At 29.4% G+C, this 17254-nt stretch overlaps 1 protein-coding gene across 1 annotated transcript; it reads left to right on the forward strand.

The window, feature by feature from the left end:
- Positions 1-2639: 2639 nt before the first annotated feature.
- LOC107612014 (protein BIC2) lies at positions 2640-3488 on the forward strand. Its single transcript, XM_016313859.3, has one exon. It carries the CDS (start codon positions 2885-2887, stop codon positions 3320-3322), a length of 438 nt encoding a protein of 145 aa, XP_016169345.1. The 5' UTR covers positions 2640-2884; the 3' UTR covers positions 3323-3488.
- The last annotated feature ends 13766 nt before the right edge of the window (positions 3489-17254 follow it).

The following is a 17254-nucleotide window of genomic DNA, read 5'->3' on the forward strand; positions in this document are numbered from 1 at the left end:
TTACAATATCCGCATTTTTTCTCGACTAATTGAATTAAAAAAAAATAAAAAAATAGAGCAAGTTAAAAGGATGTAACCTGCATGAAGGAGATTGAGGAGCTAAGCATGAGTTGCTACCATAACCGGTATCAGGAAATGAAAAAAAGATGATTAATGTCATTTTCAATGTGCCCAAGGACCCAGCGGGATTATACTAATTTGTGGAAAAGTGAACTAACTCGCTCTTAACTAACTCTAGGTCTTGCTAATTGTATAACAGTACACATACACTGATGTCCACTTTTTCCTCAACTTATGAGTCTCATTCTCATAGTTAATGGGCCTTACGCAGCAACTTGTTCTGGCCCAATTATAGCAGAAGGCAAGTTTTCTGTCGGCCTAAAAACAGGGCCTCCATTTGTAACTTGCTTGGCCCTGGCCCAACCTACTAGTAAGATAAATATTTGATGGTTCAAATCCTGCCTTGTGTATGCAACAGTAACGTATTAGTAAGTGACACACTCTTAAATGGAGTTCAGATCCGTGGTGAATTAGTCTTTAGTCTGTCGAGTTGAGAAATATTGTGGGTAACCAAAAAAAATAAATAAATAAATATTTGATTAAGACAAAAACAAAAGGATAAATATTTGATTAGAGAAAAATGAACATTTTGCAGAATATCCAAGAAAAAAAGGATAAATATTTGCAGATGAGGCTAGTTGAACTTGAAATATCAGACCATGGTATTGGTACCTCTTAGGCGGCTCTTATGCACCTGGTGGTATAACTGTATAAGAATCCATAGTTAATGCGTGGTGTGTGTACTGTGTAGGGTCTCTGAGTTTATATATATAATATAATAATACATTTTTTAATAAAGTTGCTATGAATAGTATAGTGGTGTAGGATTTGAATAATATGTATTGAGTTTAATTTACTTCTAAATTTTCGCTATTCAATTTATTTAAAGTAATTCACCTGATTAAACTAAATATAAGTTGGTTTTTTAATTAATTAATTAATAATAATAATAATACACTTCTTTTTATCGAAGATAATAAGAAAAATAAACGAGAATTAAATGCATGACTTCAAATTCAAATAAAATACAGAACACTCAATTATTAAATTGAAGGATCAACGGTAGTCATATTCAAACACTTAATAACAGCCAACACTGTTATTTGGATATATGACTATATGTGGAATAATATGGAGTGTGCTCTACTAACATGCTAACATACTATTATTGTAGTACGATCATAATTAGTGTAACATACTAACATGTAGTTTTTTTTTTGGGTAGACACTAACATGTAGTTCGTTATAGTGATAGATTACTGTTCTTTTAATCGGGGTCTAGAATTCAAATGCTTAAATATAAAAAATAATATTAAAATTTACAGGTAGTTATTAATAAAAATTAAATAAAATTTATTAATAAAAATAATATTAAATAATTTAACATATTTAATTAAATTATTATTTAACAATTCGATTATCAATTTTATATAACTATACGTGAATCTTCAAAAAAAAAAAAATAATAGTATTAAATTTGAAATAGAACAAAAAAAAATTGCAACTATTTTGACGACAAATGACAAAACGGTGATACATGAAGCAAAACGACAATGTCAGAAAGCCATATTATACGGTGTAAGTTTCAAAGTTGCATCCATGGTAACATGGCCAAATTCTGAGGATGGTTTTATGCCAACCTAGCCCCCTCATATTGAGAGAGCAAAATACCATATAAAAGAGAAAAATAATTAAATTAATAAAGAAAAATATCTGGTTGGTTTCAAAGGGCCGCTCTCACTCATGTCCACATCTTTCTCATCAAAATCAATTCCCATTAATGTTATTAATACAATAACCCTAAATCATAAATCAATAATAAAATCCAAAGAAAAATAAATTGCATGATTCGGTCCTCCTCACAAATAAAATAAAAGAAAAATATTATATATATTTTTTAAAAGCATATAAAATTTGTATTATGATTAATTTTTATATATACATAGTATATTCAAATCAAAAAAATAAAAAAAAAATTATGTAATAAAAAGTTTTAAAAAATTATACAAACATCAATTTTTGAAAATAAAACCTATTATACTATAAAAATAGTTGTTAATATTATTATCATATTAAATTACGTGTATATTATATTCTTTAACATATCTTTTTAAATTTGTGTTAAGAGAAATGTTAAGAGGTTGATAGATTTTATAATTTGTAATTATTAATTAATTATTATTAGTGTTTTTAATAGTCTGAGATTACATCTAATAATATAACGTAAATATTTGGTAATTAAAGAAAATCAGCTAAAAACAGCCATAACTTAAAATTAGGTAATACTAGGTAAATAAAAAACAGTCAGAATTTATTTTATTTAATATTAATTAATTATCACAATAATTAATAAATATTAAATAAGATAAATTATAATTATTTTTAATTAATTTTTTTTAATTATTAAATATTTTTATTTTTTTTAGTTAAATACTGACCAAATTTTAATACGAGATACTTATACTCTGGACTTAGGTGTAAAGTAAAAGAGAAAATGTTTTTGTTTCATGGTATGCTAATATAAGTATACGTACATGAGAAGTAAACCACACAATGGGTTTTGTTGAAACCATGAGCGAGACGTAGAAAGCTCAAACGCCATAGAAAAGCATGTAAGTGACGTGTACCCTAAACACCCCACTCGATCCATATTATTTCATCACAATGCTTCTAATTCTTTTATTCACAAATCACCACACATAACACAACCAGCCTTACCTTAACTAACTAACCACCATTTCCATCTCAAGAACGAAGCATCATCATATATATCATCACCACCTTGCTGGATCTCACTACTTATTACCTTTATATTATTGTTTCAATGGAAGAAAACAAGAAATTGTCCCACCACATGCCTACATGGAACACCACAAGGAACCCCACTACTTCACAAATAGTTCTTCCTCCTCCCAACAATTACGATAAGATAATTACCACCACAAGAAGAGCATCTAGGTCTCCCAATTATGACGAGGATGATGAAGAAGACGAGGACGAAGAAGAGCGCGAGGAAACAGGAAGGGAGAGGCTGAAGAGGCACAGAGAAGAAGTGAAGGGAAGGGTTAAGATTCCAGAAGACTGGGGACAAGAGAAGATGATGAAGGAGTGGATCGATTACACCACTTTCGATGCTTTGTTTGCTCCTCACACAATGATTGTCACTGCTCGTGATGCTCTCATTGCCGATTCTCGTAAAACTACTTCTTCCTCATCAACGCCTCCAAGATCGTCTCAGAGATTAAGGATATATTCACAGTAGTTAATTATTAATTACCTTTGCTTCATTCACATTTTTAATTGCATACTATGTGTTTTTCTTCACATACCCTAGTGAATTATTCCACCTTATTTTTAATTGATGGTTATTTTTCACATTTTGTAATTCATTATTGCAGAATAAAGGGAGAAGAAGAACTACTCGTGAATATTCTTTTTCTAGCTATACACCAAATATAAGAAAAGAAAACTCTTTATGTGATTTGCTGCATATATGTATGTAATTATTTCTTTGTATAAAATTATACATAATTTTCTGGCGATGGACGGGGAACACCTTTATGAGGAAATTAAACTTCTTAATTATTAGATTTATATTAATTGGGCGATCATATTTCTTGCTCATTTTCACTTGGTTTAGATCTATCCAAAACTAACTTGGCACCTAATTAATTAAAGGGATATATATATATAATGAAGTAAAAATTAACTTTATCATGGCTTGGATCTTATAATTGCCTGGATTAAATGATCTTCTTTTTTGACATGGTTAATCATGCTGTTTATTATTATAATCTACACATATATTGATCAATTAAGAGTTAAGACTTAAAAGCTAAATTCACATGCATACATTATATGTTATGGTTTACAATTGATTCATATAAATTAAGACGGTGCTTTTAGAGTATATTCTGTGTCTTTTTCTTTTTGCAATTGACTCATATAAATTAATATGGTATTTTTAGAGTATGTTCTTTGCTTTTTTTTTCTGGAATATATAAAATCTAGATTCTGACTTTGGTTTGTTTATCTTGGCTTTAGTTTTTTATGGTATTTTTTAATTTAGTAAGTTAAAAACTAACCTGTTATAGATTTAAATTCAATTTAAAGATATGCTGCTAGTGAAGTCATGTGATGAATAATAAAAAAAAAAAATAGTTTTATTTTTATTTTTATTTTTTTAATGTAACTTTAAATATGAATTTTTAGTATTATAAATTTTTATGAATTTATAGAAAAAAAATAACGTTATTAAAATATAAATGAGAATATTCACTTTCAAAATATCATTATATATTCAACATCTCTTGGAGATGTATATATATTTCTTTGATAATAGTAAGAAGACAAAAACAAATTTCTAACAAAAAGAACTTCTCTACCATTTAGTCATTCACTCTCTTTGATAAATTACATATCTAACAAGAAGTGATGGTTTCCTTTTTAATTAGTTTAGACGCATACGTTGATTAGCCTATCATATTAATTTTTTACATCATGATGACTTAACTACTGTTACTACTTGCTGACAATATGCATTGACTCTAAGGAAGAATTTCTAGCAAAGAAGATTGAAGAAAGGACGATACGAATATCAAATAGACAAACTTCTAATCTATTAAGACCAACAATAATTCAATTCCTTGACATGCACAAGAATCAAATAGGTGCTTGCATTCAAGTTATTGATGTCATTTTATGTTGCCAACAGTTTTAGTTTCGCGTAATCAACATAAGTTGAGATAATGTCATGATTTTAGACCATCCATATATATATATAAGGGGGGTTGAGATTAGTTGCCAAATACTCAAATATGGTAAAAGAGCAAAAAAAAAATTAATATGGTGGATTACACCTAAATAGCAAATGTAAGAGATTAGTTCCACGTCGAGAAAATAAAAATAAAAAAATTTATAAAATAAAAAAATACATAAATTTAATGCTTTAAGATTTTTAGTTAGATATGACTTATTTTATATTTTTTTACTTAGTTTTTCTTCAATTTTTTTTCGATAGGCCAGAACGCCCCATGTCCCCAACATTAAAATAAAGGTTCTATTATTTTACTCATTCCTTCTCTATGTACCTTTAGTTTCTTAATCTAAATCATTGGTTTTTTTTTTTTTTTTAATGAGAGCACCTTTTGTCGAGCATTTAAATTTAATTTTAATAGAAGAAATTCTCCCTATGCACTCTTTTAGTTTTTGTTTGTTTGAGTGAAAAAGAAAAAAAAAAGAAAGAGAAAAAATTAAAAGGAAAATAATTATTTTTTATTATTTGGTTGAAGAAAAAAATTAAATAAAAAAATTGATAGAATTTACTAATTTTTTTTCCAATTTTAAATAAAAAAGTGATAAAAAAACTTGTTATTTTATTCCAATATTACTCTTATTTTTTTAATATATAATAAAAAAATAAAATTATCTTTTTAAAATATTTTTTCTTTCTTATTAATTTTCTTTCATCTAAATATATATAAGAAAAATACAATTTACTCAACTTCTTTCCTTTTTACTTCTTTCTCCTCTATTTCTTTTTTTTTCAACTAAACAAAGCCTTATGGATTATTTAAAATTTCAAGACCTTATGAGAAAGGAGTCATATTAGCCACTTCAAATTGCTTAATATAATTTATTTTGTTACAAATAAGAAACTAAACTGGAGAAAGGGTTTGTGTATTATTGAGTATAATCAAGTTGTCTATTTAAGTTGTCTAGAATGATACAATATAAAGGATATTTATAGGTACTAAAAGAATCGTAATAATAAAGACGTAATCACCTATAATAAATATTCAGATATACTAAATAATACTAATTGATCCTAATTATATTCTAACATCCCCCTCAAACTCAAGTGACAACTTGAGTTTGAAACATATTTAAAACAACGAAATAAATAAATAAATAACTGCATAAATTGATAAAACGGGTGTAGACGGAACTACCGAAAAGAAGCGCAGACGGAACTGTCGCTAGTCTGAAGGAAGCGCAGACGGAACTGCCGCTTGTCTGAAAGAAGCGCAGACGAAACTGCCGCTATCTAAAGGAAGTGCAGACAGAATTGCCAGAAAGAGACGGAACTCCCACAAGAAAACACAGAAGAAATGCAGACGGAACTGCTACAAGAAAACACAGAAGAAATGCAGACGGAACTGCCACGAGAAAACGCAGACAGAACTGCCACGAGAGAACACAAATGGAACTGCCACGAGAGAATGCAGATGGAACTGTCACGAGAGAACGCAGACGGAACTGCCACGAGAGAACGCAGAAAAAACACAACACAGAGAAAATAGGCTTGTCGGTGAGGTAAAAAAGCATCAAAGGAGTGACAAAAGAGAAAGAAGAATGGCATAGAAAAAAAAAATACAAAAACTACGGTAATTTCACCGCAAGGAAAACAACTTATTCTCTTTAAGGAGGATATCATGGCTCTGATACCATGTTAGAAATAAGAAACTAAACTGGAGGAAGGATTTGTGTATTATTGAATATAATCAAGTTGTCTATTCAAATTGTCTAGAATGATACAATATAAATGATATTTATAGGTACTAAGAGAATCGTAATAATAAAAATGTAATCACCTATGATAAATATTCAGATATACTAAATAATACTAATTGATCCTAATTATATTCTAACATATTTCATCTGATGAACATACATTATAAAACAGACCCATTCATAATAGTTAAATTATTGATGAGAGAAATTGTGGATAACTGGATATACCATATACAACAAAATTCTATAAAAATTAGGCCTTCATGAATAATCTGGGATACGGAATTTATCAAATTCTTTTTTCTTTTTTACTGAAAATGGGGTTAGTAACTCTGTAGACCAGCCCAGTTGAGCCCAGCTCATAAGCCCAAAGTTTTATGACGTTTCCCAAAACTAGCCGACATATCATTAGAAAAAAAAATATTTGCGTTGAGAATCGGAAATTGGAAAAGATTCTTTAAAATGAAAAAGAAAAGGGGTAGAGGGGGGGGGGGATGGATTAATCATCACTAGATTTATATTTTTTGTTTAATAGAACTAATTTACAGTGAAAATTACTGATCTATATATGGGCGTTCTTTTTTATTTTTCTATTTTTGTAATTTTTTGAAAAAAAGGCAAATGATATATGTAGTATATAAATTAAAGATGTCCTGCCGTGGTGAAAGATTTGAAGTTGAAGATCATACTCTCCGGATATATGATAATATGAACACACAAATAATTTAGTACTAGTCTCTAAAACACGTATGTATGTATGATTAAATAAATATGAACACACAGTTTGAAAGAAGAAAATCAGAGAAAGATATTTTAATAATAATACTGCATGTGTAAGAAAACCATTTTGAATTGTTGTTTCAGGTTCAGAGACGTAACGAAACAAGTCTCACAGTTAACGAATCCTCGCAGACATGCATGCTTTATTCAAATTCAAACATGAGAACCATAATAATGGATTTTCACACAAGGGTCCAAAAAATCTCCCCACTAGAGGAAAATAAAAATATAAAATAGTGAAATTATCATCCTGAATTCATGATCATATAGGTAACCGTTTATTTCTTACGTTACATATAAGACACACACAAGTGGTGAGATTTACGTATACTGTATGATATTGACATTTTGGTTGTATTTATAACAAGTGATGATGCATGGCTCACTCTACACATACATTAATTACAGGAATTAATAATTTTCCCTCAACTTCGTACCCCGCAGCCTTGCAGCTACTTGCTAGCTTCCTTCCAGCTCTGGGAATCAAGTATTTATTAGCAAAATCTTAATTAGAGAAACAACTAAATTAGTAATTATTATTCTTATTAATAATCTATACGAAGAATTGGAGTTGCCGTGTCTGTGTGTCCGATATATTTTAGATACGATACTTATTGATCTTTGCCTGACGTGCGTGTCTAACCGTGTCTTAACAAAAAAATAAAAAAAAAATTTGGACACATTTGGACACACCTAAATACCGTGATGTGTCAACGTGTTCAGCCTTATTCTTAACATGTATTTTTAAAATGAGTTTAGAAATAATATATATTATTATTTATTAAAACAAAAAATATTTTAGATACTTTTATATAGTTATTAAAAGAAAATATTAAAAACAGTTAAAAAATTATTTTATATTTTAATACGAATAAAATATCAAAAATTCATTATAATTTATTTAAAAAATATTTTATATTTTATATATATACCGTGATTTCGTGTCTTATAAGATTTTTAAATTCATGTGTCCACGTGTCTCGTATCGTGTCGTCAGTGGCGGAACTTGAAACAAAATTTTGGGGGGGCCAGATAGAAAATAATTGTCAAAATATTTTTAATATGAACCCCATTTAAGATAAGCTCGTCTAATCTCATCTCTCTGGTTTGGGTGATATTGCCAAATTTAAAGCCGTTTTTCAAGATCTCGTTCCAAAAAGTTAAGGTTAATGACGCCAGGACGTCGCTTGGATCACCAATCTTGGCGAGGTTAACAACCCCACTATGGTGACATAGTTTAGATTCACCAATCTTGGCGAGGTTAGCAACCCCACTATGGTGAAAATAGCCATAAACCCATCTTAGTTGGCCAAGCCAAGGATGCACCTCTTACTCTCAAAGAGCCTAGAGGAAAATAAGCACACAGCTTATTTCATATTCAAAAATCAACTTCAACTCTATTTCATAAATAAAAGGTACATGAGTTATTTATACTAGTGGGAGAAGGAAAAGCCTTCATAACTTGGACGATGTGGGACTAATTCATAACACAAAATTCACTATCTTAAACAATATGGGACTTGTATTCCCTTATTACAATTAACTAATATAATTAACCTACTAACTCTACTATCCACACCAAAAAGATTTCATTGGCGAATCCATGCCAAAAACCTACACCCACAAATCAAATAAAATTCCACTAAAGCAAGGTGAAGGCCACAAGGACCGACCTTGCTCTGATACCAAACTGACGCCGGGACGTTGCTTGGGATACCAATCTTGGCGAGGTTAACGTCGCTTGGAATACCAATCTTAGCGAGGTTAACAACCCCACTATGGTGACATAGTTTAGATTCACCAATCTTGGCGAGGTTAGTAACCCCACTATGGTGAAAATAGCCATAAACTCACATTGGTCGGCCAAGCCAAGGATGCACCTCTTACTCTCAAAGAGTCTAGAGAAAAATAAACACACAGCTTATTTCATATTCGAAAATCAACTTCAACTCAATTTCATAAATAAAAGGTACATGAGTTATTTATACTAGTAGGGGAAGGAAAAGCCTTCATGACTCGGACGATGTGGGACTAAAATATAACACAAAGTTCACTATCCTAAACAATATGGGACTTATATTCCCTTATTACAATTAACTAATATAATTAACCTACTAACTCTACTTGCTCATGCGTCAGTTAAAGTCATCAGATGTAATTTTTTGAACTTTTGAAAGTTATATCTCACTTTCTTTGTGATTTATTAAAGTAGAAGAACTATCTACAGGTGTTGATATTGTAAAAGTTATATGTTCTCCTTCTTAAATATTAGTCTTTCTCTTAAAAAATGTATCAATTCTTTGATTTTTCATTATTATTTTATATAAAAATTTGTAAAATATGTAAAGAAGAAGTTAGAAGGACAAATATTAAAATTTATAATATTTATTGAATTTTTTTTATCAATTTATACAAATACAATAATATTAATACTTATTGAATATTCTATTATTTTTTATTATATAAAAAATTAAATTAAATAAATAGTAAAATATAAAATAATATTAAATTAAATAAATAAAAATATCTATTTTTTATATTTGAACTTAAAGATAGAGAGAGTGTTGTTTATTGAATTTATTAGATACTTTAAGTCATAGTAAAGTATTTAAGTCAATTGAACTATTTTTTATCTTCTGAAAAAGTACTACTAAATTTTTTATAAAAAGTTTGGGGGGGCCATGGCCCCCCCTTGTCTGAACTAAGCTCCGCCACTGGGTGTCGTGTCCAATGTCCGTGTCAATGTCCATGCATCATAGTTAATAATAGACTACATATAATACTATTATGCTTGTTTAATATAAAATATTAATTTAATTTTGATATACTATTTCAAAAAATTATCTAATCATAAATATAGTTAATTTTATTTGTATAATTAAATATATATGTAGGGGTGTTCAAATTCAAATCGGTCCAAATTAAACCGCTCATCCAATCCAATTTAAACCGAAAACCGATTAAAATCGTACTAATTCGAATTTGATTGGATTATATTTTTTACAAACTGTTGGATCGAATCGGATTTTGAATTTAATTTTCATAACCGATCCAATCCAATTCAAACCGTACAATGTGTTATAATATTATTATTTTATTATTATATTTACAATTATACTTATAATATGTTCAATTTTTTATATATTTTTATATTATTCACATATTATTATTATTTAATAAATATTTTATGTTCAAAATGTTATTTATTTATTTATTTTAACTAACTTATAATTTTATTTCTATTGTTATGTTATTGTTGACTTTTTAAGATATTATTGAGACTTGTTATGTTATTGTTGATTATTTAAAATTTGATGTTGAAACTTGTTATATGTATTTAATTTTTTTAATTTATAAAACCGCAAATCCAATCGGATCGGATTTTTTTAAAAAAAGCATCCAATCCAAACCACACCACAAATAAAATCAATGTCCGCATCGAATGAGTTTTTGACTCAAAACCGATCCAAACCGTACTGTGAACACCCTATATATGTGTAAATTTATTTTATATTATCGACACATACATCAAAATAAATTTGTAAAATATATTCAGTCAAGTTATAAACAACACGTTTTATTTAGATAATGTTCTTAAGAACATAAATTGATAATGAAAATTGTTACTGAATTGTAACTATATTATTAGTTAATTAAAATAGAACTTAAAGATCAAATCACACAGAATATTATAGACAAAATAAAATTAGTTATGGTGTATTTGGTCAAAGGGATGGGTAGGGACGAGGGTATACATGTTATGATGTTAATTATTTAGGCTAATTTGATGGTATTTTTTGTTTGGTGTTTAATTTTTGTTTAAATTATTTTTTATAATAATTTAAAAATATTTAAAATTTTTTAATTTTTATACTTTAAAATTTAAAATTAATTATTTAACTTATTTTAACAATTAGACAATATCTTTTAAGTACCATAGCAAACACAATTATTTATAACTGATACATCATCTTTTTCTGCAGGCTTTCCACTTTTTGAATTTCTCTTGTCCCTTCTATGAAACAAAAGTGTGTAGTCTTTTTACCCTTTTTATTCATAATTGTCCTTTGGCAAATCAAAAGTGTATGTATGTGTATTTGTAATTTGTGGTTGCCTTGTTACGTTATCCAACTTTCCATAAACATATATATATATACACATTATTTCATGAACATTGAAAGTAGTCACCTAACAATACTCACAAAATTTCTTTATTTTTCTTGACCGACATCATATAACATTGTTCCAAACTTGGGAATTTGTTGAAAGTTTACATATCCTAAACCTTTCACTTCGAACTTTCAAATTTTAGCTTGTACTTGAACATTAAAGAAATGAAATCTTGGTAGGTAAACATTAAAGAGAATATCCAAATACATACAAGAGGGGACACTACAACTACAACCTTCCTTTAGTTGGAGAATGAAATATTAAATATACTTATTATAATAATAATAAAATTACGTGTCAAAATCGCGAGTTATGTTGATAATGATGAAATAAGATAAGACTCATAAGAGAGGGACTCAATGAATATAGAAATGGAAATTATGTAGTAGGAGCTATTAACTGTAAATAAATAAAGTTTGCATGATTTGCTTCTAATAATTGTTTATAAGAACCTTTTGTCAATATGTGTATAATTTGATATCTGATTCTTTTTATTATGTGTCGATGTGTTATTATATTATTAGGGTTTGAGAATGATGCCACTTACTAGAAAGTGGAGAAGGGGGTCACTTTATTCGCAAGCTAAGTCATATTTTCAATCAAATGCATCTCAGTAATAAAAAGGTGCATAATTAAAATCCTAAATCGCTAATCATCATATTCCTTTTTTTTACGACTTCTTTTCCAAAATATTTATTATAAGAAAACAAGAGTAATTCTTCATAATGATTTCATATTTATCATTATAAAAATTTAAGAAACGAGAGAAAAGAATATGATAATACAAAAACAAATTAATAGTTATAAAATAATATACAATAATAATTTCTTCTTCCACAAAAAATAAAAGAATATCTCAAATACATTTATTTCATCGAGGACCAAATTATGGCCAGCTTTAATGAAACTCTTTTTTAGTATCGTTCAATGTTTTGGGACCCCATAAGGTTAATGTGATGGAATATTACAGGAGAGATCTTAATTATTTCTTTTGTTCCAAATCTCAATGAAACCTTGTATTTTACTCTACTCCACACCCGAAACTTATCTAGTAAGGCTAACTAAGATTCACATTAATTTATTAATTTTTAATAAAAACTTGATATTTTTATTGTTGAACACTGTACCATAAGCTCACTCTTACCCCCAAAATAATTAAAAAAAAATAAATTGTTATTTTTTTATAATATTTTTATTCCAATACAGATTAATCCAACCAGAGATTTTAGTTAAAAATTTTTATTGATTAATTTATTATTGTATATACAAAATAAAATTTAAATTAATTAAAAATAAAAGATTTAATTAATAAGTATTGTTAGAGTACATAATAAATTTATTATTAGTAAATTTTTTTATAAATATAAAATAAATATATTAAAAATTTAATTTTTTTATATTTTTAATAAAATAATTTAATTTGTAATTTTAATATATATTTTTAAGATAAATAATAAATAAATACAAAATAAAATATTTTTATTATGATAAAATTGATGCAGGCACAATTTTCAGAGAAGCAATGGTGATTGATGAGTGCTAAAATCCATCTAAAAGCAGATTTTAAAATAAGTAATAGATAAATACAAAAATAATTTTTTTACTATAAAATTGTTGAGAGACAAAGTGAAACCTGAATTTACTTGCTTCTGCCTAACTCATTCCTCTATACAAAGAAGTTTTAAAATTTGAACCAAGCTTATTTTATAGAATTAATTTTAAAAATAAATTTGTGTTAATATGATTTATATTTGATAATTTTATATTAAAATTAATTTTAATAAAATAAATATTATTTAAATAATATTAATTAAATTATAATATTATTTTTTAAATATATTTAATTTTTTATATTTTTTGTTAGTATATTTTTTATATAATATTATTTTTTTAATGCTTTTAATATTTTTTCAATACATTATAATTTATTATTATTATTTATGATTAATTTTTTGTTTAATAGCAATAATAAATATAATTCATAACAACCACAATCATAAAAATATACAAGATCAAATAAAAGAATTAACAAAAAATTAAAAACAATAAATACAAGAAAAATAAGATTTATATAAAGAAAAATAACAAAAAAATTCATAAATAAAACAATAACATATATAAACGATAGAATTAGTAAAAAAGAAATAAATTTTTAAGATTAATGATTATAAATGTGATTTTGAGTACAAAGATCACATCTGCCGTTCAAGAGTAGACGTCAAACTAAGAATTGAAGCATAAAAAATTTGCAGAGTGCTTTTCATGTTCCAAATGTTAAATCAAATACACCCATAAAATAGGGGTGTAATATTAATCTAATTGAAATTTTTTTAATTTTTAAAAATACCAATGTTTTAATAATTTTTGTTAGAAACAAGAAAGTAATCTAAAGAGTGTATTATTTAAGTTATGTGAAATGATATAATATAGAAGGATATTTATAAGTGCTAAGAGATTTGAAATAATAAAGACATAATATCTTATAATAAATATTCAGATATGCTAAATAATTCTAATGAAAGCTAATTGATTCTAATGTATTTTAACATTCCCCTTCAAACTCAAGTGACAACTTAACTTTGAAATTTATTTAAAATAACCTAATAAAGAAAAAAAAACTGCATAAACTGATGGAACTGGTACAGGCGGAACTAGCGGAAGGAAGTGCAGACGAAACTTCTGAAGCGCAGATAGAATTGTCGGAAGGAAGTACAGACAAAACTATCGGAAGAAAGTGCAAACAAAACTATCGGAAGGAAGCACAGACGGAACTGCCGCAAGGAAAATGTAGACGAAACTACTGCAAGAAAAACACAAATGAAATTGCCAAAAAGATGGCGAACTGTTCAAAAAGTGATAAACTGCAAAAAAAATGGTAAAATGCTAGTAAATGATGAAAAATATTTGCTTTCTCTATGAAAATAGGCAAGCAACAGATGATAGCGGTGTTTGATTCATTAAACTCGGAAAGATATAAGATAGAGAGAATAGGCTAATCGGTGAGGTAATCTCCGGTAATGATCATGTCATCAACATACAAAAGTAGAAGAACAACTCCACGTTCACTTTTACGAATAAAGAGAGCATTCTCATGAGGGATGCAAGTAAAACCGAGATTGCATATAGTGGTGCTGAACTTGTCATCAAACCATTCACGAAGAGCTTGCTTAAGACCATAAAGTGCCTTGCGAAAGTGACAGATTTTGCTAGAAGGACAAGGATAATCCAGCGGTAGTTTCATATAGAGTTTTTTTTTTCAAATCCCATTAAGAAATGCATTCTTCATGTCCATTTGACTAAGAGGCCATTTTTTGACCACAGCAATAGCAAGAAGAGCTCGAACAGATGTGAGACAAGCAACAAGAGCAAAAGTCTCTTCATAGTCAATACCATACTCTTGCGTACAGCCTTGAGCAACCAATCATGCCTTATAACGATCAATAGAACCATCAGAGCGAGTTTTAATCTTGTATATCCATCTACTACCCGACAACTTCCTAATCAGAAGGAGGATCAACCAAATCCCAAATGTGTGCTTTTTCGCCTTTTTCAAGTGGCTAGATTTCTTCCTGTATTGCTTGCCACCAATTTGAATTTTTGGAGGCTTCTCTGAAGGACTTAGGTTCATATTGATGAAAAATAGTAGAAAAATAATAATAATCAAGAAGATGAGGAGGTGGATTCCTTACCTTAGTAGAACGAGTGGAAGGAGGAGGCATGACGGCAAGATTAGGATCATCGGCCAGTCTGGAATAATCAGGAGGTGGAGAAGGCGGAAGAGTAGGAGGCTGTATAGGTTGACTCGAGATAGAACCTGTATAATCATCACTAGGAAAAAGAACATTGGGGTTAATGAAAAAGGGTGACTGAGTAGGAAGAATGGACTCAAAGGAGGAAAATTGAGAAAACATGTGATGCTTCTAGAAGATAACATGACGAGATATACGAATACATCTAGATAGAGGATCCTAACAATGATAACCCTTGTGTTCAGTGCCATAACCAAGGAAACAACATATGCGAGCCCGAGGTTCAAGTTTACTATGTTCATGAGGTTGAAGAAGAACAAAACAGACACAACTGAAAAGTCGAAGAGAACTATAATCTGGAGAGGTATGATAAAGACGCTCAAAGGGAGTAACGTTACCAGGGACAGAAGAAGGAAATCTATTGATAACATGAACAGCAGTAAAAACAACTTCACCCCAAGTACGCTCAGGACACGAAAAAGAAAAAAGTATTGCACGAACAGAGTCAAGAATATGACGGTGTTTGCATTCAGCTCGTCCATTTTATTGAGACGTACTAGGGCAAGAAAACTCAGATAAAGTACTCTGTTTTGCAAGAAAGGTTAAGAGTTTGGAATCACAGTATTCCATAGCATTATATTTATCGCGTCGTAAAACCTTAATGACCTTGGAAAATTGAGTTCTAATCATAGTGGCAAAGTTAATATAAATTTGAGATAGCTCATGGCGATTAGTCATTAAATAAACCCAAGTAAAGCGTGAATAATCATCAATGAAGACGACAAAGTATCGAGCTCCTTCTGTAGAAGCAGTGAGAGCAGGGCCCCAAATATCAGAATGGATAAGATCAAAGGGAGAGCAAGCAAGAGATGAATTATTGTAAAAATATAAAGCATGTTGTTTGGCAGTTTGACAAGAAATGCAATAAAAAAAGTCATTATTAACTTGACTAAAAACACCTTGAGACACAAGAGGACGCAATTTTCTCAAGGAGATGTGGACAAGACAGTGATGCCACAATTAAAGGGTATATGGAGAAGAGCAACACCGAAATTTGGCATAGAAGGAATATGAAGATTCTCGAGTTCAAACAACCTTTTGATCTTACGTCCAGTTCTGATGATTTGTCTCGTCTGACGATTCTGTACACGATAACTAGAAACAGAAAAAGTAACATTAAAACTGAGATTAACAAGTTGACCAATAGAAATAAGATTAAAGTTCAATTTGGGAATATAATAAGTATCAGGGAGATTAAGAGTTGACTGGAAAATAGAACCCTTGTGTGTCGCATGCAAGAGAGAACCATTAGCAGTATTGACAGAAGGTGCATTTGTAGTGGTAGACAAATATGAGAAAAGATGAGGCAAATAAGACATGTGATTAAAGCAACCGGAGTCAAAATACCATTTAAAATTACCTGGAGGAATCGAAAAAACAGCTGGAGTATTACCATAAAAGGAGAGAAGATGCTTAAGAAGAGATGCAATATCAGATAGAGAGACAGAAGACGGGTTGAGAGGAGCATAGGTGGTAGATTTAGTAGTAGCAGGAACAGCAGAAGCAGACATAGCTGAGTTTTTCATAATAGTAGATACAAGGATCAAAGAAAGGAGAGAAAACTGTAAATCCGGAACTGGAAACGAGAAAACAGACGGCAAAATCGGAAAGATCTTACCGAAAAATCTTAGGAAGGGTCCCACTGTCTGCCACGTCACAAGGTAGGACACGTGGCAACGCGTGAAAGGAGGAAGGAGATGCGTCAGCACTGACGCGGACAGGGAGCTGGCACGCGGGTCGAAGAGGCAAGCTGGGTCGGGTTGGACGCGAGCTGGAGTGGATCCACGTGGCTTGCTGGCTTCGACACGTGGATTGACGCGGAACCGTTGACCTGGGGCGCTGATCCAACGGCACTGAAGCATCTAGAGAGAGGAGAATTTGAAGCGGACACCGGTCTTCAGGCGGTGTTGGAATCTTGACAA

The sequence above is a fragment of the Arachis ipaensis genome, chromosome B8 (assembly GCF_059453495.1).
Source record: "Arachis ipaensis isolate K30076 ecotype BB chromosome B8, ASM5945349v1, whole genome shotgun sequence".
Lineage (NCBI taxonomy): Eukaryota > Viridiplantae > Streptophyta > Magnoliopsida > Fabales > Fabaceae > Arachis > Arachis ipaensis.

Excerpts from the sequence above, each read along its gene's own strand:
- LOC107612014 (XM_016313859.3), top strand. The coding sequence starts at position 2,885 with ATGGAAGAAAACAAGAAATTGTCCCACCACATGCCTACATGGAACACC.